At 40.9% G+C, this 24,143-nt stretch overlaps 1 protein-coding gene across 5 annotated transcripts in view; it reads right to left on the minus strand.

The window, feature by feature from the left end:
* Positions 1 to 24,143, minus strand: part of CTDSPL2 (CTD small phosphatase like 2) — a 56,037-nt gene that overhangs the window by 347 nt on the left and 31,547 nt on the right. For 2 of the 5 annotated variants that reach the window (XM_081337365.1, XM_081337364.1), the window contains exons 5-14: positions 23,415 to 23,564; positions 23,029 to 23,244; positions 20,084 to 20,162; positions 19,403 to 19,514; positions 19,175 to 19,261; positions 14,286 to 14,348; positions 14,118 to 14,197; positions 13,210 to 13,336; positions 3,919 to 4,014; positions 844 to 2,640 (exon numbers count right to left, since the gene is read on the minus strand). In XM_081337365.1, coding sequence (XP_081193491.1) covers positions 2,575 to 2,640; positions 3,919 to 4,014; positions 13,210 to 13,336; positions 14,118 to 14,197; positions 14,286 to 14,348; positions 19,175 to 19,261; positions 19,403 to 19,514; positions 20,084 to 20,162; positions 23,029 to 23,244; positions 23,415 to 23,564 — 1,076 coding nt within the window. In that variant the 3' untranslated portion in view covers positions 844 to 2,574. Of the gene's footprint in view, positions 1 to 843; positions 2,641 to 3,918; positions 4,015 to 10,825; positions 11,000 to 13,209; positions 13,337 to 14,117; positions 14,198 to 14,285; positions 14,349 to 19,174; positions 19,262 to 19,402; positions 19,515 to 20,083; positions 20,163 to 23,028; positions 23,245 to 23,414; positions 23,565 to 24,143 lie in introns of those variants that run through there. The other 3 variants (XR_014027683.1, XR_014027682.1, XM_081337366.1) reach the window with 3 other exon arrangements.

A 24,143-nucleotide genomic window follows, 5' to 3' on the forward strand; every position in this document is an offset into this window, starting at 1 on the left:
TCTGAATGCAGCATAGCAAACTATCGTAAGAAAATCACACTCACTCTCTTACCCCCCCCCCAAAGTTCTGAACCTTCGCCATCCGCTGTTCCTCAAAGGGGTGGGTGGCCTTCTGCACAAGCCCGAAGCCCTTTGGCCAAGCCATTGGCTCACAATCCACAAGCACGAGTAAGCTACCTTCCAAGACCACTGGTTGTGAGCTATCATCATTAGAAGCCACAAAGGAGCAGCTTGGACTAATTATTATAGAGTTACCTTCTCTTAAATCAAAAATAATTTGAGTCAAGGACAGTCCTACATTGCTCATAATGATGATAATCCTCTTTCATAAATTTGAGCATTTTAACATTTTCAAAATCAAATGTATCAATATAGCTGTTACTAGCAAAACAGGAAAAAATGGTTACAGGGATCACCTCTGGGAAAACACATACACGCTTACTTACATTATATATAATGTGTGTGTGTATATATATATATATATATATATTATAGTAACATTATGTACATTTTATTTCAATAAAGACATTTAAGACAAAACAGCGTAAAGATGCCCAGATGCCCTAAAGATAAATACAGTTCAAAGATTCTCATTAAAATGAATCTGTAGCACTTTCCTGCAAGCAAAATATCTTTCTTTAAATAAAAAAAAAGTCAGCATTCTGGATAGCAAATGCCTTTTTTTTTCTTTTCACAGAAAATTCACCATAATTCTGTGCTAAATGAATAATGATTTCCCACAAAGCAGGCTTGCTCTACATGCTAACTTTTTAACAGTTCAGTGACACATGTGCTAGCTACATATATAACAGATAATATAGTAAGAAAACACTCAACCTGATGAAAAGTTAAAATCTTCATTAATACATTGGAAAAAGTTGATATAACTCATGCCTTTTAAAATCAAAAAATACAAAAATTAAATGTTTTCCTAAAAAGATTTTCCTTATTTTAAGGACTCATTCAAAATGAAGCTGTGTGTAATTTGTACAATAAAATTGTACAAGTAAACAGGTAATATACATAAAAAATTAATTGACATACTTCTCAATTATCAGTTGTCCACCTTTAATTTCCAATACTGTTCTTTCTTTAACAAGCATACAAAATATCAAACTTCTCTTTAGAAAAAGTGCCATCTGCAACATCCTTTACATAAAAACAGCCCGAGCCTGTGGCATGTCTATGCAGTTTAGAGGCAAAGCTTACTAACTTTTACAAATTTTTCCCTTCCATAAAAAGCCTCCCAAAAAGGAGAGTATGCTCCATTAAAAAAATATCAGCCTCTTGTATAACCTGCATTAGAGAGCCAAGGCTTGAAAACTATTTCCATATAATATAGAAAACCACTATGATAGCATATCAGCTGCGCTGGCAGCAGAGGAGTGTCCAGACCACAAGGGCAGACAGGGTGACGACTATGGCAGGACTAAGCCACACACAAGTTTCAAACTGGCTGGAGCTACCTGCAGAGTAGAGGGCCAAACCGTGCAAGGCTTGAATGCTCTCCATATTTTCATTTGTGGAGATCCTGGTGCGGCAGGAACTCAGCTGCATTACACCAAGCGATTCTCAGGGACTCCTACGGACAGGAGACTGAGGCACTGATCTCTCTCTGTGATCACAAGGAATTACCTGTCCACAGTACATGCCATCACGATGGTTTAAGTATTCTGCATATTAGTAATTCTTATATCTCTTATCTAGCCAGTCTCTTGATTTTTTTAAAAAAGATTTCCACTACAGTAGAATGAATGAATGAATGAATGAATGAATATATATATATATATATATATATATATATATATATATATATATATATATATATATATATATATATGTATATATATATATATATATATATATATATATATATATATATATATATATATATGAATAAAACTAGATGCTTTTAAAAAACAAATATACAATATGCAGGCAGACAAAGCAGGAAAATGGCCATTCAACCGAATAATAAAAATAAAAATAAAAATGAATAAAACTTGGCTATTCCCAGAAAAAATATGAAGTCACCTCAACTAAAAGGAATGCATAATGAAATTCTAAAATTGAATACAGATCAAAAGTGTAAAAAGGTTATAAACCTTAACAGGAAAAAAATTACTGGCCATTCCTGTTGAAATGAGATTTTTAAAAGTAACACAAAGTGGCTACAAACCCACTTAGAGAGCACCAAACAGAGAGAAAACAAGAGTCCATTTTCAATCTCTGTGATTTCATAAATCCTGTATTTTTATAGGATAAACTGCTGGTGGCAGAAACAGAATTCTTTAAAAACGGCAGGTGTTCTGTACATTAAAAATCACTGGAGTTGCACTAGATCTAAAGGCTCTTCTGTTCTAGCCTACCTACTGTACTGCACATCTTTCCATTTGGCGATATAGGAAGTTCTTCTGTAACCCTTTATTACTGTTGGGCACCAAAGATAAGAAAAAGCGAGAAAGGGTACAAAAATGCAAAAATTTCAACAGTAATGGCAATGTTTTTGTTCTAGTCCAAAAAGAAAAAGGATCCTGCATTTTCTTTCCCTTCAGCTTTGACCAGAAACTGAGTTTAATCAGGGGGTAGTAAGTCATGCAAGCGAAATCTGTCTCGTATGTGAGGCCGAACATCTTCATTCTAGAGATGGGGAGAGCAAAACAAAACTTTACCATCTTTCATGTATTACAGTAAAGTTAATTTGCGATAATAACCCTTGGAATTCGGAACATGGTCAGAAACTACTACTTTTTGTTTGCAGAGAAAGAGGAAAGCGAGCCAAGAGAGGGTCAGAACCTGTGGAAGGCTGAAAACCCAACTTCCACTTCTGAACTACTCTCCACAGCTTTTAAAACCCTTATTTGTGGTCTTTATTTTCACTCAACCACCACATTCAAATGAAACAAGACACGGGGTGCTGAAGTCTGTATCCAACATTTTGCGCTAGCTTATGGCTATTGAGGTGGCTAGATGGAGTCACTGAAGCAGTAGGCGTGAGCCTAAATGGACTCCAGAAGATGGTAGAGGACAGGAAGGCCTGGAGGAACGTTGTCCATAGGGTCGCGATGGGTCGGACACGACTTCGCAACTAACAACAACATGGCTATTGAAATGTTTGCAAGTTCTTACTGAAGGTTCTTCTGTGGAGACATTCTGTCAGGTTGCATTATGTAACCTTCAGCTCTAGTCGACATACTTATATTCTCATTAAAATGTGCATTCTAAAAAAACAGAATTCACTCACACCTTGAGTATGGACAGGAGATGAGCCATTATAGGTAGTCCTCAACTAATAACCACAACTGAGCCCAAAATTTCTGTTGCTAAGTAAGACAGTTAAGTAAATTTTGCCCCATTTTACAGCCTTTCTTGCCACAGCTGTTAAATGAATCACTGCAGTTAAGTTAGTAACACAGTTGTTAAGCGAATCTGGCTTCCTCATTGACTTTGCTTGTCAGAAGGCCACTGCAACCGTCATAAATACGAGTCAGCTGCCAAGTGTCTGAATTTTGATCACGTGACCCCGGGGATGCTGCAATGGTCGTAAGTGTGAAAAAACGTGAGTCACTTTTTCAGTGCTGCTGTAACTTCAAACAGTCACTAAATGAAGTGGTTGAGGACTGCCTCTACAAACACATCATCTTGCTCAAAAAAACCTACAAAAACATTGTCTTGCTTGACCTTTGACAGAGGAGGACTCACCTTTAAGAGGCTAGAAGAGTTTTATTCAAAAATATTTTTGGACAGATCAGGGAGAGAACTATAAAAGGGAGAGAACGCTCCCTAAAGGAAGCTGCAGTGTAATGCAGAGACATCTAAAGGTGCTTCCTAAGTCAAAAACCAGCATCCTGAATTGTGCTACTTTAATCTATGAAGGTTTAAGAAGAAGAAAAAAATATATATTTAAAGAATACTTACCAGTTCTACAAGTTTTTCCAGAAAAGGAATCAACTTTAGGAGTTCATTGTCATTTTTATCCATGAACCAGCTTTCTATAGGAATCCCATTTGAAAGCTAAATAAGTAAAAAAAAAAGGAAAAATAAGGTGCTACAGTTTCTAGAAAGAGATAAAATCTCCTTTTCAGTAGTTCCCTCATTAATTCAAGTTTTTAAAAACTCTTCCCAAATGTGAATATTGAGGGCCAGGGTGGGCAGAACAACTGTAAATATCTCTACACGTGTTTGTTTTGCTCATGACAGACGGCAGTGATAATTTACATAAACATACTCTTTTTATGCTAAATGATCATAAAAGAATATTTAAGGTAAGAAGGTGCACCAAAATTTTTGCATTTGGAAATTTATTTATTTATTTATTTGATTTGTATACCACCCTTCTCCCTAAGGACTCAGGGCGGTGAACAGTGACATAAGTGTCAAAATGCACAAATACAGAAAATTGAGAATAAATTAAGCCCTACTGCCCAAATGTAGAAGATAAGTTAAAACCACAATTAAAATTAAACCCGTCAGACCAGACCGGATTGGTTAAATAGATATGTTTTTAGATCGCGTCGGAAGGAGCGAAGGTCGGGAGCCATCCGGAGCTCAACCGGTAAATGGTTCCATAGGTCAGGCGCGCCCACAGAGAACGCTCTCCCCCTGGGAGCCACCAAGCGGCATTCTCCGAACGGTGGCACCCTTAGGAGGCCCTCTCTGTGGGAGCGTACCGGGCGGAGGGAAGTTGATGCCGGCAGCAGGTGATTCCCAAGGTACTCCGGACCCATGCCATGTAGGGCTTTGAAAACCATTACAAGCACCTTGAATCTCACCCGGAGGATAACTGGGAGCCAATGCAGCTCACGGAGTAGAGGTGTAACATGGGAGTATCAGGAGGCTCCCAATACAACTCTCGCAGCTGCATTCTGTACCAGTTGGAGCCTCCGAGTGGTCCTCAAGGGCAGCCCCATGTATAGAGCATTGCAGTAATCTAAACGAGAGGTCACGAGCGCATGAGTGACTGTACGCAGGGCATCCCGGTCCAGATAGGGGCGTAATTGGCGCACCAGGCGAACCTGGGCAAAGGCTCCCCTAGTCACAGCTATTATGTGGTCTTCCAAAGAAAGCTGTGAGTCTAGGAGGACTCCCAAGTTACGGGCCCTATCTACGGGGGGTAATAAAATCTGTAACACCTATTTCAATGTTCAATGAAGGAGAACAGAATCAGCAGTCAGTAGACCAGACAATTAATCTAGTGCGGTATGCTGTCTGAAAATCAAAGGTGTGGCTGAAAGCCTTCCTAAAATAATCAAGCCTGAAGATTACTATCCCTTTCGTCTCATTCAAATGGGGACAAATGAAACAAACAATATCGAGACTAAGAGCAGTTCGGAAAGAAAGTTAAGGAGATAGGAGCACAAGCAGTCTTTTCATTTGTACTTCCAACAAAAGTTCAACATCCAACAAGGATCTTTAGCACCTAATCCCAAGCATTAATACCAAGATAATCAAGCAAGGAGTTAGGGAGTGGAAAGGATTGGGAAGGATTCCATGGATGAAAATCTTAAGGGGAAAACAAATCAAGCTTTGGAAACTCTGAAAATGTGATTATAAAAGCCCAGTCCCCAATTACATCTGAAGAAGAAAAATAAGAAATCGAAGAAGAAACTAGCATAACTAACAAACGGTCAGAGGAAGAGACCCAAACTCATTGGTAGCCTCATGCTGCCATGAACAAGGACACACATTCAATTTTGCAGCTACTAAGATTGTTGGGCGAGCAGGCACAAAAACAGCCAGGGGAGTGACTGAAGCCTGGGAAACAGGCCGCTTGTCAGTCAACAGGAATGCTGGTTTTCCACCAGCCTATCAAATAATTATTAGTTTTAGTTTAGTTTTATTAAATTTTTATACCGCCCTTCTCCCGAAGGACTCAGGGCGGTGAACAGGGCATATAATAAAAATACAAAAATACAAAAGTTAAAATAGAATTAAATTAATGCCCAAAATAAAACAATAAAATATACAAATATTTAAAACCCTAAATTAACTCCCCATCAGGCCAGGCCAGCTTGTTCGAATAAGTGGGTCTTTAACCCGCGCCGGAAGGAGCGGAGATCCGGTGCCATCCGGAGCTCAACCGGCAGTTGATTCCACAGAGCCGGGGCGCCCACAGAGAAGGCCCTCCCCCTGGGGGCCACCAGCCGGCATTCTCTGACCGGAGGCACCCTGAGGAGGCCCTCTCTGTGGGAACGCACAGGGCGGAGGGGAGTTGACGCCGGCAGCAGGTGGTCCCCAAGGTATTCCGGACCCATGCCATGTAAGGACTTAAAAACCATCACTAAGACCTTGAACTTAGAAGGTGAGGGCTGGGCAGCAAAAGCAAATGACAACTAATGACTTAAAAGCCAGTCATCAACACAACCCAATCAACAACTAAAAAGCCACTTACAACAGGCACTACACAGAGAACAGCACCACTCTGCTAGAGACAGGTTCGCCGAAGTTGGGCTCCAGTATGAGCCTGAGAGCTTAGAAGACAAAAACTATGGTTCCGGTGACCAACCCCGTTGGATCCTATCCTGGGTCACATGTATTCACCTTCATTTGTGAAACTAGCATGGTTGCATAAAGAACTCTCTGATACACTGACAAAAAGGATAAGTATAAAAAATGGAAAGAGGGACATATAAGTAAGGCAGAATTCCAGCATATTGCTGCGGACCTATCCAAATATGCAAAGATGGTCATGAAAGCTAAGGCTCAGAATTAAGACTTGCAACAAACGTCAAAAATAATAAAAAAAGTTTCAGCACGTAAAAAACAAGAAAAAAGTCCATGAAACAATTGGGCCACTAATGGGAGAAGATGGCAAGGAAGTGACAAGTAGCAGAGAGAAGGCAGAGATGCTTAATTCATTCTTTGCAACTGTCTTCATGCAAAAAGAAAAAAAAATAGTGCAACCTACGAAAAACATAACTGAAAAAAGATTAAGACTAGGAATACCAATTAAAATAGGCAAGAAAATAAGAGAATACCGGTTCACCCTAAACGAGTTCAAATCATCAGGTTCAGACAGATTACATCCCAGAATTCAGAGGGAACTGGGTGCCATGACCTTGGAACCATTGAACCATATCTTTCAAAGATCCTGGAGTATGGGGAACTACCAGAGGACTGGAAAACAGCTGATGTGGTTCCTATCTTCAAAAAAGGGATGGATCCAAGAAATTACAGACTAATCACCCTGACATCCATACCTGGGAAGATCTTGAAAACACCTAGAAGCAGGCAAAGTTATAACCAGAAACCAACGTAGGTTTGTCAAAAACAGATTATGCCAAACAATTATTTAATTCTTTGACAAAGTGACTACGTTAATAAACCAGGGAACATGTAGCATTTAATCCCGAATTATTTTATTAGGTATATTACCAGAAAAGACTGATAAACAAAACACATACTTGGTTCTACATATCATAACTGCAGCAAGAATAAGCTATGCACAATGCTGGAAAAATGAACAGGCACCATCAGAAGAAGAGCTAATAAAGAAGATATTGGAATGCGCAGAGATGGACAGACTAACTATGAGACTAAAAGACAAAGAAGAAACAGAATATTATGAAAGCTGGAATTTATTTTATAAATGTTTGGAAAAAAGAACCAAAGGATTTCAGTAAGGCATTTGACAAAGTAGACCACAACCTACTTCTTAGGTAGAAAAATGTGGGATAGACAGCATCACCACCAGTTGGGTTCGCTGGATTCACTGACAAGTCGCACTCAATGTGTAGTCCTTAATGGAACTACGTCTACCTGGAAGGAAGAAAGCAGTGGGGTATCTCAAGGCTCTGTCTTAGGCCCAGGACTCTTCAATAGCTTGATCAATGATTTAGATGAAGGAATAGGAGGGGAACTCATCAAATTTGCAAATCATACCAAGCTGTCAGGAATAGTCAACACCACAGAAGATAGGCTCAAGATCCAGAAGGATCTCGACAGACTTGAACACTGCGCTCTATCTAACAAAATGAAATTCAGTGGTGAGAAAGGTAAGATTTTACATGAAAGTAAGAATTTACAAGAAAAATCAAATGCACAGGTATAGAATATGTGGAACCTGCCTCAATAGCAGCAACTGTGAGAGGGATCTTGGAGTCCTACTGTACAGTCACTTAAACATGAGCCTGCAGTGTGCTCTATCAGGAGCCATCAGGATAAAGCTACAAGTATCTGAGCATTTGATAGCTGGATAACATCAAGCATGGACAAGCGAAAAACGTGATTACTGAAGAATACATGCAAAGAATGAGAAAAGTCCTGAAGATAAATTGAATGATGGAAACACAATCAAAGCCATCAATACCTGGGCCATACCTGGGATATACTATACTGCTGGGAAAAACTGGACAGAAGCCGAACTGGACAGTTTGGACCGACAAACAACTAAACTAAAGAAAATTCACTATGCATTAAATCCCTGTAATGTGCATAGATTATATCTGCCCCGTAAAAGTGGAAACAACAGGTTTACTTCAGGTCAAACACAATGTCAAAGAAGAAAAGCATGCATTGGCTGATTATGCAAAAGACAGCCAAGAGCAAGCACTGATGCAACTTAAAAAGTTGGATCTTACTGAATGTGCAAGAAACGAAGCATGAGTATTGAAAAAACTGCATTAAAAGCACGAACAGCATTACGTGGTCAATTTCTACAAGGGAATGGAGGGAAAGTGGGTAAAGCTAACATGCAAAAAGCTTACAACTAGAACATGAAAAAAAGAAACTGAAGGCTTGATTTTGGCTGCTTCCAACTAATACAATTAATGTCAGAACTGAGAGATCAACAAATCATTCAAAACGTAGCTTGTGCGAAGAAACAGAAGAAAAAGTTGATTATATACTCAGCTCAGACAAGAAGACTACATATACTGATTACAAACAACGATGTAACAGTCACCAAAATGATTCACTGGAACATCTATGAAAATTATCATGTACAGATAATGAAAAAATAGTGGTAACATATAGTTGAAAAAGTAGTTAAAATGAGCAGGCTAAAATTTCCCAAGATTTCCAATCAACCAACTACACTCAATGTGTAGTCCTTAAAGGGACAATACCAACATGAAGGGAGGCTGTGGGGAACCACAAGGTTCTATCCTAAGCCCAATACTTTTTAACATCTTCATAAAAAGATTAGAATGAAGGGATAGAAGGGGAATTCATCAAATTTGCAGATGACACCAAGCTGGGGGAATAGCCAACACTTTAGAACAGACATGTCAAACACAAGGCCCGGGGGCCAGATCCGGCCCGCAAAGTGGTTTCATGTGGCCCACGAAGCCATCCTGGAAACAGTGAGGGAACGGCCCCCACTGCCTTGGCCCTGGCCCAGAGACCCTCCTCCTGCCAGAGATCTGTCCCACTCCTGCCCAGGCCCCCATAGGCACCCTTGATGTGAACGATGTAGAGCTGCCCATGCCCACCCAGTAGGCCATATGCACTCTAGCCACGCCCACCCAGTAGGCCACGCCCACCCAGGCCACACCCACCCAGCCCCTTGAGGGCAACCGCAATGCTGATGCGGCCCTCAATGAAATTGAGTTTGACACCCCTGCTTTAGAAGATAGGCTCGGGATCCAGAAAGATCTTGATAGAATAGGTGGTACATGATTCAATAATAGCAACTATGAGAAGGATCTAGAATTCCTAGTGGACAACCACTTAAATATGAGCCAGCAGTGTACTGCAGCTGCCAAAGAGGCCAATGCAGTTTTGGCTGCATCAATAGAGAAATAGGATCGAAACCGCATGAAGTGTTAATACTGCTTTTATACTGCATTGATAAGGCCACACTTGGAATACTGCATTCAAGTTTTAGTTGCCACAATACAAAAAAGATGTTGAGACTCTAGAAAGGGTGCAGAGAAGAGCAACCAAGACGGTTAGGGGACTGGAAGTTAAACCATATGATCAACAGTTCCGGGAGTTGGGAATGCCTAATCTAATGAAAAGAAGGACTAGGGATGACATGATAGCAGTCTCTCAATATTTGAGGGGGTGTTACAGAGGTCAACCTATTCTCCAAAGCACCTGAGGGCAAGATAAGAACAGATGGAAGCTTAACAAAGAGAGATCCAAGCTAGGACTAAGCTGGAATTTCCTGACAGTGAGAACAATCAGTGGAACAGCTTGCCTCCAGAAGTGGTGATGCTCAATCACTGGAGATTTTTAAAAAGAGATTGCACAGCCATTGGTCTGGAATGGTATGAGACCTACTGCTTGAGCAGTGGGTTGGTCTAGAAGACCTCCAAGGTCCCTTCCAACTCTTGTTATTCTGTATATTGTATTCCAAATACAAACTGATAACATCTTGGCTCATAATACACCATATTTAACTGTGGTTGGAGAGAATAAAGTATATATAAATGATATAGAAATATGAGAATAGAAGACAAAGAATTCCAGAAGATTACAAAGTAACAAGATCTGAAAATTGAAACTGAGAAATTATGGCATAAGCCAGCCCTGGTGGTCCCAGTGGCTATGGTCACATTGGGCATCATACCAAAAAATCTTGGACAGCACTTAGAAAATATGTAGACTGACAAAAATTCAATCTAATTACAAAAGATCCACATATATACTGTTTGGATCCACATATATACTATGCTGATACATAGGTTTCTGGGAAGAACTTGATGCATATGAAGGTCAACACAAGTTAAAGAACTGGGAGCTGTGACTTCATATTTGTGTGTATATAATAATAATACTGGAAAAATGTGCCACCCTCACCATAAATAAGGCATAGTGAAATCTGAAGCAATCAAGATGCCCTATTTAAATAATATCAAGTTAAGACTATCACTACAAATACCTGGGCATCCTTCAAACAGAGAGTATCAAGCACACTGAAGTGAAGATGAAGTTAATACGTCAAGAGAGTGAAGACGATCTTAAAGTGCAAGTTCAGTGGAGGCAATTAACATCTGGGCAATTCCAGTCATTAGATACACAGCTGGAATTGTGGACTGAAGCAGAATTAAAAGCCCTAGATAGGAAGACCAGAAAAATGACAACAATGAATCATATACCCTTCATGCAGCAATGTTGACAGACTCTACTTACAGCTACAAGTGGACATGGAATGTTGCAAGTACACAAGTTGAAGAATAAAAAAAGCGCTTTGGGAGAATATCCGAAGGATAGTGAGGAAGATGCACTGAAGCTAGTCTACCAGGAAGGCCTGCTGAGTGCCAAACTGGCCTACAAAAAAGGCCAAAGAGCCATGGTGGTTAGAATGCAGTACTGCAGCTGGCTGCCAGCAGTTAAATTCCAACTGGCTCAAGGCTGACTCAGCCTTCCATCCTTCTGAGGTTGGTAAAAGGAGGACCCAGATTGCTGGGGGCAATAGGCTGACTCTGTCAAGTGTTTAGAGAAGGCTGTAAAGCACGCTGAAGAGGTATATAAGTCTATGTGCTATTGCTATTCTTAATTGAAGGATAGAAAAGAGACATGGCAAGGAAAAGTATTACACTAGTACATTAAAAATAGTAGACAAAGATAACAAAAAGAAGACCCGTCTAAGAGCAGGAAAGTTGAAGAGAGAGAGAGAGAGAGTAGCTAATTCTGGCTGCACAAGCCTTAAGGACAAATGCAAACAAAGCAAGAATTGAAGACAGTGACAACAAATGCCACCTCTACAAAGAAGCTGAGGAAACAGTGGACCATCTGCAAGACACAAGCAGCACGACAAAGTAGCAAGAGTGGTGCACTGGAATATCTGCAAGAAATGCCACTTGCCTAGAAGCAAGAACTGCTGGGACTACAAGATAGACAACATAATAGAAGATGAAGAAGCTAAAATGCTGTAGGGATTTGGAATTCAAACAGACAACTACCTGTCACATAACACCACAGATGTAACAGTTGTTGATAAAAAGACAAAAATGACTGGACGCTGTAAGACCTGGGGACAGCACAATAGAAGAGAAAATCATAAAATGCAAATACAAAGACCTGCAAACAGAAGTATCAAAGATAGTATGAGTAGTAAATAGGCACCTCGGGTACAAGCGCAAAACATCTGGAGCACCACCTGAACACCACTGACCATCGACAAATTCACCATCAGTTAATTGCAAAAGGCAGCTTTAGTTGGAACAGGTTACATCTTGGGAGGATACCGCTAAACATTTTGTCTGTCCAAGATGCTTGGGAAGGAGTCACTGGGTAGGTTAAAATGCCAAATCCTGTCTAAACACCTGGCTTGTTGTACAATCAACCATAATAAATTTGTATGTTGCCTGACTGTCAGCTATTCTGGGCAGTTTAGAAAGTGTTAAAACTTTTTAAAAACAAATGACACAAAAAATAAGATAGTAAACAAAATGATCCTAGATGTGGCAGGAACAAAATTTGTGGATTCTTTAGAAATATTCATAATTGTGCATTATTGGTACCACCATGTGCTCAGAACCTCTTCAAAATTATAGTAATTGATGAAGATTCTGGTGAAGCAAATAACACAAAAATCAGTGCACCATGGTATGCTTTTACTGAGCACACTGAGCCAGCATTGACTCTCCTGTTTTGGTAAAAGTCCGGAAAACTTTAGCTGAACTGTAGTGACCCCTTCTGTACCTCCCAATCAACTGCACAGACTGGCTTGAGATATTCTGGCCTATTCCTCTAGAGACCAACTGGACATAGACATCTTCTGACCTCGTGAGCAGGAAAGCCCTTTTTCTGAAATCTGCCGGGATTTATTTAATAGGAGCATTATTCACTGCCAAAATCTATGTCACGAAGAGTCTGGTTCTCTTAGTTGTCATCTTCAGTTTGTGGTTTCTCATCCTTCTTCTCCAAGGCAGAACGCGGGGTCAGGCTGGTGGGCTCAGGTGTTCAAGACAGACATGGCACAGTGAGATTTTGGTGTGCTGTTTGCTCTACCAGAACCTCTTCTTGGGACACGGATAATTGCACTGAAGTTCATGGTACGGCAGGAGTATGGCTGGATCTATGGGGGCCTTTTTGGGTATATGTCAGCGCAGGGGTAAACTGGCCCCAAAGTGAAGGCCGGCCGAATCTGAAGAGTGCAAAAATCACCATGGAAGAAGGCATCGCTAGAGGGCTTCCACACTGCTGCCAAGAAAACAATTTAAAAATGCCTCCAAATCAACAGGCGCAGAGAATGATTTGAAGGAGACGTTATTTAGTATTCTCAAGAAGTCTGAAAAATGACCTCCAGGAAATACTCACCTGGTAGGCAAAGGCTTGTGGTGAATTGTCGATGATGATCGTTTTTGAGAGATCTCTACCAAGAATATTTAAATCTTTTATGTAGTTCCCTTGCACACAAACACAATGTTCACGGAAAAGTCGATGCCTATAGTTAAGAACACATTTAGGTTGCATACAGACAAGTATAGATAAAGAACATACTGTAGTCAAAACCCCTTCATCTATTCTGTGCTTTAAGAACAATCTTCTGGATAACAGAGCTTTGTTATAAAAAAAAAGCGATTAAAAGAGCCAAGATCAATTCTTTCTCATTTAAAGGCTTCAGCTGCAATGCAATAGGGCCCTAGCTGAGGGGCTCAAGCAAACCAATCCTGTCCCGCATTTGCTCTTTTTTCCTCTTCCAAATACATTCAATATTACACTGAACTAACTTGAAAGTATATAGGGGACATAAAGCAAAGGGAATTAACTGCAGCCCACTTATAGAATGGACCTAACTATCCTAGTGAGGGCTGATGGGGAGCCTTTGGACAAACAGGGGCAGGGATCTAGTCCAGTGGCAAACACTTTAAAGCAGCCAAGCCTTTTCCCAGGCCTGCATAACCTGAAATACTGTATCTGCTGGGAGCAAGGATATTTGGCCAGCCTCCTTGAAGCAATGTCTACAATGTGGAGGAAAAGTAGAAATCAAGAAGAGGACTATTGCAGGATAAAGTTACACTGCAGGGTTTAGTCAGATACTGGTGAAAAGTCATAACTTCAGGTTGAATATTTTTAGGAAAGAAATGTTAAGAGCAGGCCTCTTAATAGCTATTTATCCCCACTATATATTAGATATTGCTGTGACGCTAAAATAGTATTAAATATATTTATTTTATTCTGGTTGGAGTGTAAATAACAGATGACAGCTTTCTATTCAAGCTTACCTGACCAGCTGCTTTTTGGGGTCTAATATATTCAGCAATTTGTCTGCATAGACCTTTTTAGAAGCAGTAAAAAGAATGATCTAAAAGAAAGAAAGGGAGATGCAATTGCCATCAAGAAAAGTAAAGAACTTGAGTATCACAAAAAAAAATTTAAGCATCTTCCATTACCTCATAAATTTGGGACATACATTCCAAGAATTCTCTGAAAAATGGTCTTAATCGCACATAAACCTAAAAAGAGAACAAAATAGTAATTTTGATTATGGAACACAAAGATTTATTTCAAATGGCAGAGACTTCAGAAATTACAGAGTAGGGCACACTGTTTTAATATATTAACATTATTGGTTATTTTAATTTTTAATAATCTATGAAAAAGTAATAGTGACTAGTATAATTGTAGAAAGGCATAGCTATAATAACCTTTAGAGGCAACCTTTTTGCTTTGAATGTTCTGTTTATTAGAACAGAAACACAACAGATACTTTTATAAATGCAAGCTTTTGAGATTTAAGATTCTTTTTTATCAGACTGATTAGTTCACCCACAGACATATCCGACAAGTGAGTTTTAACAGAAACAACATTTTTATGTCCACCGATGCAGAATTCCCAGGAAAAGCTCTTTTTATGTCACTAAACAGAATTTTGCTCAAAACTCAATTGAATTACTTTTGTCTACATTTTCCACCAGAAAGTCACCAGCAATGACAAAGTTTAAGAGAAATATTATTCTTAGGCATCTGATGTTGAGAATCATGATCATTATGTAAAAGGTCCTATGATTATATTTGCATGCACAAACACACTCACACAATAAATATAAATAAAAAGTGAGTCTACTTTGGCTGTGAAAACTTCAAGACTCTTTCCCTTTTACAAACACCCACGGAAGGCCATGTTTAAGAAAGCACAAAAACCCAATTCTGTTTTGGTGGGTTGCTGAGCAAAAGCTGGCTAAGGAACTTGGAAATAGTTCTTGACTTTCAAAGTGTCTCCACCAACAGAGAACAGTAACAAATCAGTATCTCATCACAAAGACCTCTAACAAGTGTATTAATAAATTAACCCAACTGGTCCAAGGAATAAGAGGCATTACAGCTAGTCCTCGACTTACAACAGTTCGTTTAGTGACTATTCGAAGTTACAACGGCACTGAAAAATATGACTTATGACATTTATGACCCTTGCAGAATCCTCATGGTTATGTGATTTACATTTGGATGCTTGACAACTGGCTCATATTTATGACGATTGCAGTTTTGGGAACACGCGATCCCCTTTTGCCACCATCTGACAGACAAAGTCAATGGGGAAGCCAGAGTCACTTAACAGGGTTACTAATTAACTGCAGTGATTCATTTAACAAATGTGGCAAGAAAGGTAAAATGGGGCAAAAGTCACTTAACAAATGTCTCACTTAATGACAGAAATTTTGCGCTCAATTATGGTCATAAGTCAAGGACTATCCACATTTAATTATAAAGTGTCAAAAGCAAACTTTTTGTCATGATCATTCATATAGGCATGTGAACTACAATAGATTTTTATTATAATTATTACAAGTGCACACTGAAAATTCCTAGGACATTTAAAGGTAAAGGTTCCCCCACACGTGTGCTAGTCGTTTCCAACTCTAGGGGCCGGTGGTCATCTCCGTTTCAAAGCCAAGCAGCCAGCGCTTGTCCGAGGACGTCTCCGTGGTCATGTGGCCGGCATGACTAGACGCCAAAGGCGCACGGAACGCTGTTACCTTCCCACCGTAGTGGTCCCTATTTTTCTACTTGCATTTTTACTTGCTTTTGAACTGCTAGGTTGGCAGAAGGTGGGACGAGTAACAGGTGCTCACTCTGTTACGCGGCACTCGGGATTCGACCCGCCAAACTGCCGACCTTCTGATAGACAAGCTCAGTGTCGTAATCCACCGAGCCACCGTGTCCCTCTAGGACAGGGGTAGGCAACCTTGGCTCTTTTATGACTCATGGCCTTCAACTCCCAGAATTCCTGAGTCAGCTGTGCTGACTCAGGAATTCTGGGAGTTGAAGGCCATGAGTCATAAAAGAGCCGAGGTTGCCTACTCCTGCTCTAGGACATTTAGACTTACATAAAATAAAGAACTAACGACAGAGGCTTAAGATAAAGTAAATAACTAACAAGAGTCAGTCTTAAATGCACTACAACTTCTACTCTCAGAATGATGAAAAAAGATGCTTGAGTTCACTCCTTCAGCGGGGTTGTTGCTGCTGAGCTTGGTTGCTTTCTGGCAGACGTTTCCTTACCCAAACTAGCTAACCTCATCAGTCCTAGTAAGGAGTGAGGATTGCTCTGAATTTACATTCTAGTGGCTGGCCCTGTCACAGTTTTGGTGCGGGTGGTCTTGGCGGTTCTTTGTTTGGGCTCTTTACTGTTATCTTGTTTGGCTGATCCTGATTGGGGTATTGTTTGATTCTTGATTGTAGAAAACATCTACATGCTGTGCAAAAGGGAAAATTAACAAGCCAAAAAGGGAACAAAAGATTAAAACACCTCCCCACCAACAATCAAAACTGAGACTACATTAACACCAAGATTAACATCAAACCAACAATCAAGAAACAAACATTAACCCAATCAAGGACCTGCCAAGCAAGGTAACAGTAAATGGCCCGATCAAAGAACCTACAAGACCACTACCCCTACTAACACCAGCAAGGCAAGCCACGAGAACAGGGGTCCCCAACCCCCGGTCCGTGGACCGGTACCAGGCCGTGGCATGCCAGCAACCGGGGCTGCACAAACAAGCAAAGCCCCATCCACGGGATGCAGGCAACACACAAAACCATACATCCTCCGGTCCGTGGAAAAACTCCTCTCCACGGAACTGGTCCCTGATGTCCAAAAGGTTGGGGACCTCTGCACTAGAAATTGAGAGCAAGCCCCAGTCCTTGCCTGCACTGACGATTTCATCTAGTTTGGATAATGAAATGTCTGCAAGAAAACAACCAAGCTCAGAGAGCAGCAGGGACCCCTCACTTCAACCTGAGCTAAAAATATTTTTTATCAGTATCGGTCCTTCATATTAAGCAACAGCTACCTACATCTCAGTTACCAACCTTTCCCTTCTCTTTGGCCTTCATAAAAGGTATATTATCATTCTAAAAGGTGTATCAGAGAGAAAAAAAAGAAAAAAGAGGGAGATCTTATACCACACCCCATCCCTACCTAAACTTACCGGAGGTCATTCCTCAATCGCGCCTTCCTTTCAGGTTACACAGGTTGTAGTGGTGCAATACTTTAGCACTATGATTGATCACTGCTACTATTAAAGGCAAGATGAAGCTAATGAAGTAGCTCAATTACTCAAGACTCCTGCTGAAATATAAGTGGATTTGCAACAGGGTGTTTGTGGATTTATTTAAAAACTCTGACATTTCTTCTTCCTGTATTCAACCATTTTTCAGACTGTCTAAAAATGTTGAAGCTGGTGTTTCAAGAGTTAACAAGAATAACAAGCTAAGATAAAACAAGTTAAAAGGATATACTTGGAAGATCTGAAATTGAACTGGGCCTTTATCAAAACGGATGCAACACCCTGCCCCCCCCCCCCCGCCAACTCACCCAGGAACAGACTCTCCAGAGGCATCCTCAGTGCTCACTCTGGTCCTAGATGAAAACAAACCTTGCCCTAAGCACAGAGACTCAGAGACTGGCTTACAGGAAACTGTGCTAAACACGACCCATTGTCTTGAGCTCCACAATGACATACTGGGGCTGATTCTGAGACGTTCACAATTGCAGGTCCTAAGAAATGCTTACTCTGAAGAAGTGATTAAGAATCCCCAGATGAAAACAGGTTGGGGGGTTGGAGAGCACGTGCCCTGAAAAAGGTCTGAACTTATTAAGAAAAAAAGGTGCCAGGAATCAAAGATACGCTTCTAGCAAGATTTAGGGTCTTTCAAATGCAAATTTTACATTTTTTTATTATTTCAAAATAAGTAATTGTTGTAAATAACACAAGAAAATAGACAGTTATTCTGAGTAATATATACCATAGGCAAGAGATCCAAATAGGCTACAACAGGAAAAAAGGCATAGTCCAGTTACTGCCCAGAATGAATAACTACATCCTCCAAGCGTATGTAAATGAAGAGGATTCCTACTACTGCCATCATCAGAGAGAAGGTAGGAAACCCAAGTGTGTATGTACTTTGGAAGATTTCATGTTATGTTGAAGGATGTTGAAGGATTGTAAATAAAACAAAAGACAAAAGACAAGTTTTAAAATTAGGGTAAAATACCTGGACAAGTGTCCGTTTAAGATGTCTGATGTCATTCTCCAAAGATACTACAGAGGGGTCCAATATCGTGCGAACTACATGGAGGGAAGCTGTTGCTACTCCCAGGTACATCACACAATAGGGACCTGAGAACAACAGCCGGGGTCAGTGCAGCATCTTTGGCAGTTGCTGGAATACACCTCCTTCTCCTCCTCCTCCTTCCCCTGCTCTTCACTGGCAGAATTATTAAATGCACCGCAGATGAGAGCAAAGAATATGTTGCGAAGCACAACCAACAGCTCACAATCTCACAGTCTTCATCAACAAAGCAACTCTTGCCACGTAACAGCACCTTACTAGGAATGAAGGAATGGATCTACTTCAAAAAAAAGTCATTCCCAATGCTGACTTCCCCTTCAGAATGGAGTGCTTGGCTAGCGTGAGTTGGTTTCCTCAGGCAAGGAAGAAAGCCTAAGTCTGCAGCAGGGCTCTTGTTTCAGCAAACAACCATGTAGACTTAGGAGGCCTTTTCCTTCACCTCCTGGCAAGGAGGAAAGCTGCTAAGAGGAAAACTTCTAACTTCCTAACGGTTGACAGTCTTACAATGGAATTATATGGAAATAGTCAAAGTAGTAAACCGTATGCTCCTCTAAGTTCTGATGGCTTGCTTAACAATATTTCATAGAATATAACCAATGCTGCTAAATTAGCAACCTTTTAGGAGATCAAAAAGATATCAGATACATAATGTTTGCCCTTTAATTTCATGGGAGCAATTTCACCTTAACATGATTTGAATTACCTGGTAAATGACATCCTGGAAAAGGACTGGAAATGTGAGTGCAGCATCTTCCAGTTCATTTAGACTACAGTGGACTAATGTTTCATCCTACAAATAATTTTAAAAATGAATTTAGCAGAGGGGCAGAAAAGAATGTGTTCTCTGAAATAGCCCTATAATTTACAGTTTCCAAAGAGAGAATATCTTTCCCTGAAAAATGAAGCAACCAATCAAATACGTTTTTCTTACCAAGTCTAGAACTAAAGAGAATTCTGGTGTACTTCTGGTTTTCAATGGAAGAGCAGGTTTCCGATTAAGTTGTTCTTCTGTTAGAGGTGGAACATGTTTGATGAAGTAGTATCTAAAAATGAGTTACATTATGGTTTGATCATTAATTAATCAGAATACTTTACTTTTAAATTATGATAAAGGCATATATATATTAATAATAATTCTACCCACAGATTTACTAGATGAACCATATAATTTATACATTAGTTGGGGAAGAAACTGTTTTCAAGAACTGGAACTTAATAATAATAATAAGTAAGTTGGAAGGGACCTTGGAGGTCATGTAGTCCAACCCCCTGCTCAGGCAGGAAACCCTATACCATTTCAGGCAAATGGCTGTCCAGTCTCCTCTTAAAAACTTCGTGTTCTGAAAACATAGGTTAACTATTCCACCTAGCCCAACACTCCTTTTTCTATGGTTCTTCCCTTGTAAATATTTGGCTTCTCCCCCCCCCCCCCCGATTTAAGGCTCTTCAAATATCCGTTTCCCCCTTCTTTGGTTTTACAGAAGACCAATCTTAGCTACTGTTTTGCCAGCAGGCACCAGCTGAATTCTTTGTCATAAAGTTTGTTCGTTCATTCATTCATTCATTACACACACACACACACACACACACACGTCTGAGTATGAACACGTACGGATCAAAGACTTCCCAGTCTTCTTCATAGGTGGCTTCTGCATGAGCTGATGAATAACCACTGTCTGGAGATATTGGTGCTGACAAAACACAAAAGTTCCTCATTAGTTTATAGAAGAAAAGAGAAATTTTCTCTTAACACTGCAGTTGATCATTTAGATGTTAAAATATTTCTATTTGGTATGAAATGTTTTTGTCTTCCACTTTTCTTAAGAACTATTATCAATATTTTTTAGGCTTATAATTTGACTCTTAAAATAGATATATCTATTTTATATATAAAACTCTAAATGGTTAGGAATTTTTGCAAGTGAGAGCCAGGTAAAAATTCACAGGTATGTTGTTACTGACATGGTAAAAATTATGTGCAGAGTCAAATATGAATCTTTTCAAACCAAACCTTTAGCAGTTTAAGTGTCTAGTAAAGATGATGGTTACCATCTGTTTTCTTTCACACTGCAATATTATGATGTCCTATTGTATTGTGGAATTCTGTTTTGATAGTCATCTGACTGGGCTGGTGCAAATGTTCCATTAAGTAAAAGAATACAAACCTTAAACAGAAAACAATATTGTCAAATTAAATTCTTATTAGCCAGAGTGATAGTGCCCTTGGCTTTGAGGTTCGTGTACATGTGCGGGTGAAGCATAATGCATAAGGAAACTGTTTGTCGGAATACATTCATGCTCAAGTAAAGCAAGTACGACCATAATTGAGCCCAAAATTTCTGCTGCGAAGAAACATCTGTTAAGTGAGTTTTGCCCCATTTTACAACTTTTTTGCCACATAGGTTAAGTGAATGCTGCAGTTGTTAACTTAGTAACATGGTAGTTAAGTCAATCTGGTTTCCCCATTGACTTTGCTTATCTGAAGGTTGCAAAAGGAGATCACATGATTCTGGGATGCTGCAGCCATAAGTATGAGTCAATTGTCAAGCATCTGAATATAAATCACGTGACCATGAGGATGCTACATCCATGAGGATTTTGTAAGCGTGAAAAATGATCATGTCACTTTTTTAAGTGTCATTGTAACTTCCAACGATCACTAAATGAACTGTTGTAAGTCGAGGACTGCCTGTAGATATAAATGACCAGAGTTTCCTAATAACAATTTATTTATCATTTGTTAATCACATTTATGGACTACTGAACTCCTAAGGGCTCTAGGCCATTTTTAAGATAAAACATTGAAGGAATTCAATCAGGAAAAACACATGCATGCCCAAATTTAATTTAATTTCCCCGCCGTCTTGAAGGAGGCGGTGGTGAGACCTCTCCTCAAGAAGCCTGCCTTGGACCCAGCTGTGTCCAGTCTCCAACCTTCGCTTTCTTGCGAAGGTTGTTGAGAGTGTGGTGGCGCATCAGCTCCCCCTGGTTCTGGATGAAGCGGATTATCTAGACCCGTACCAATCGGGTTTCAGGCCCGGGCACAGCACGGAGACGGCATTGGTCGCTCTGGTGAATGATCTCTGGAGGGCCCGGGACAGAGGACATTCCTCTGTCCTTGTCCTATTAGACCTCTCGGCGGCTTTCGATACCATCGACCATGGTATCCTGCTGCGGCGTCTCAGGGGATTGGGAGTGGGAGGCAGTTCTTCAGTGGTTCTCCTCCTATCTCCTGGGACGCTCGAAGTCGGTGTTGGCAGGAGGGCAGAGGTCGACCCCAAGGGCTCTCGTTTGTGGAGTTCCTCAGGGGTCGGTCCTCTCGCCTCTCCTGTTCAACATCTACATGAAACCGCTGGGTGAGATCATTCGTGGTTTTGGAGTTGGGTATCATCAGTATGCCGATGATACCCAGCTTTTCATTTCGACCCCAAACCACCCCAGTGATGCCCTCGATGTGATGTCCCGTTACCTGGAGGCGGTTCGGGTCTGGATGGGGAGGAACAGACTTCAGGCTCAACCCTGACAAGACTGAGTGGCTGTGCATTCCGGCATCCCGGGACATTCAAAATATTCCACCTCTCTCTATGGGGGGTGAGTCTTTACCCCCCCGTGGATAGGGCTCGCAACTTGGGAGTCCTCCTAGATTCACGACTTACCCTGGAAGACCATATAGTAGCCGTGACTAGGGGGGCTTTCGCCCAGGTTCGCCTGGTGCGCCAGTTGCGGCCCTATCTGGACCGGGATGCCCTGTGTACGGTCACTCATGCGCTCGTGACCTCTTGCCTGGACTACTGCAATGCTCTTTACATGGGGCTCCCCTTGAAGACCACTCGGAGGCTCCAACTGGTACAGAATGTGGCCGCGAGAGTTGTCTTGGGAGTTTCCCGGTACTCCCATGTTACACCTTTGCTCCGCGAGCTGCATTGGCTGCCAGTTGTCTTCCGGGTGAGATTCAAGGTTTTGGTTATGGTCTTTAAGTCCTTACATGGCATGGGTCCGGAATACCTCGGGGACCACCTGCTGCCGGCGTCGACTCCCCTCCGCCCCGTGCGTTCCCACAGAGAGGGCCTCCTCAGGGTGCCTCCGGTCAGAGAATGTCAGCTGGTGGCCCCCAGGGGGAGGGCCTTCTCTGTGGGCGCCCCGGCTTTATGGAACCAACTGCCGGTTGAGCTCCGGACGGCACCGGACCTTCGCTCCTTCCGGCGCGGTCTGAAGACCCATTTATTTGAACAAGCTGGCCTGGCCTGATGGGGGATGTTAGGGTTTTTAATGGGTTTTTATATTGTTACTGTTTTATCTGGGCGATTATTTAATTCTCTTTTAATTTTTGTATTTTCTATTTATATGTGCCCTGTTCACCGCCCTGAGTCCTTCGGGAGAAGGGCGGTATATAAATTTAATAAATGAAATGAAATGAAATGAAATGTTTTCTTTGCCCTCAACAGTTTGGGGCTGCTGTGTCTCCTGACTCTCTGGCTGCCCCATGTGCAGATTGGGGGAGAAGTACAACGCTGGAGCCAGGAGCTGCCTAGAGAAACAAACATGCTTTCTCCTTACCAGTCAATGGAGGCAGATCACAGTCAGCCACATCATCCACTTCCTCCAAGACAGTGCTGATGGTCGTTCGGACCTGGGCTGTCTGGCTGGCGTAGGACGCTCCGTTGGCTGAGACAGCAGTGCTGGTAATAATCTCATCCACCTGCTCCATATCAAGCTGCTTCACGATTTCTTCTGCCTCCACAGCCTGGCCTGGAGAATCTGAGCCTGCTGTTCCTGCAACAATGCTCTGGGTTAATGCTAGTGCTCTTAAGATGAGCATTTGCAGGTACTGTTCTGTGTCTGGATTTAAGAACTAAAAAGAAACCTAACGGAATAGGAAACAACTATTTCATAACAATTTTAGATGCATGTAAGAGCTAAATGCAGTGTTGTGCAGTACTTGCCATTTTTATTTGCTGATGAGAAAAAATTGAAGACAGGAGAAAATATGGTCCCCAATAATGTAGTCCTTGGGGGGCTGCCACTGGTGGGATTATCATCCAATTTTCCATTCTGCCGGACATGCTGGTTTGCCATTTCATAATTCCCAGCTTCTAGAAGAGACAAACAAAAAAGTGCAGTTTCTAGTGTGATTTTTCCAATATTGGTTGGAAATATAGGTGACAAAGTTTCAACTAAATATCAGATTCCTAGATGAGCACAAATGTACTACAGGAATTAAACTTTAGAAAGCCATGCCTTAGCTTGCATGTCCACAAGGCTGACACTCTTATGGCTCATGGTTTCCAAGGCAATGAAGATTCACAATTGGCTAACTCGTAGTCTGAGAAACTCCCACTGACTCTGCCATACAGAAATCTTTCAGAAACACACAAAATATTATAATTTAAGAAAGTGAGCTAAACGCTGCAGCAGAGGTGTTTTTACTGTAAATTGTTGATTCAGATCATATGATCAGTCCTTCCGTATGGGAGATGGGTGGTTACTATATTTGATAAATAAAATAAAATAAATGATTTGTAAATATTTGTTAACCCTGAGGTAAGTTGAGCAGCCAATAAATTTTATATAAACAAACATATAAATATTTGTAAATCAATCTGATATTGGTAACTTTTTCTTCTTTTTAATCACCATATTGTTATAAATATACTGCTTATTACATTAGTTTG

This window comes from Vipera berus (genome assembly GCF_964194415.1).
Source record: "Vipera berus genome assembly, chromosome: 12".
Classification (NCBI taxonomy): Eukaryota; Metazoa; Chordata; class Lepidosauria; order Squamata; family Viperidae; genus Vipera; species Vipera berus.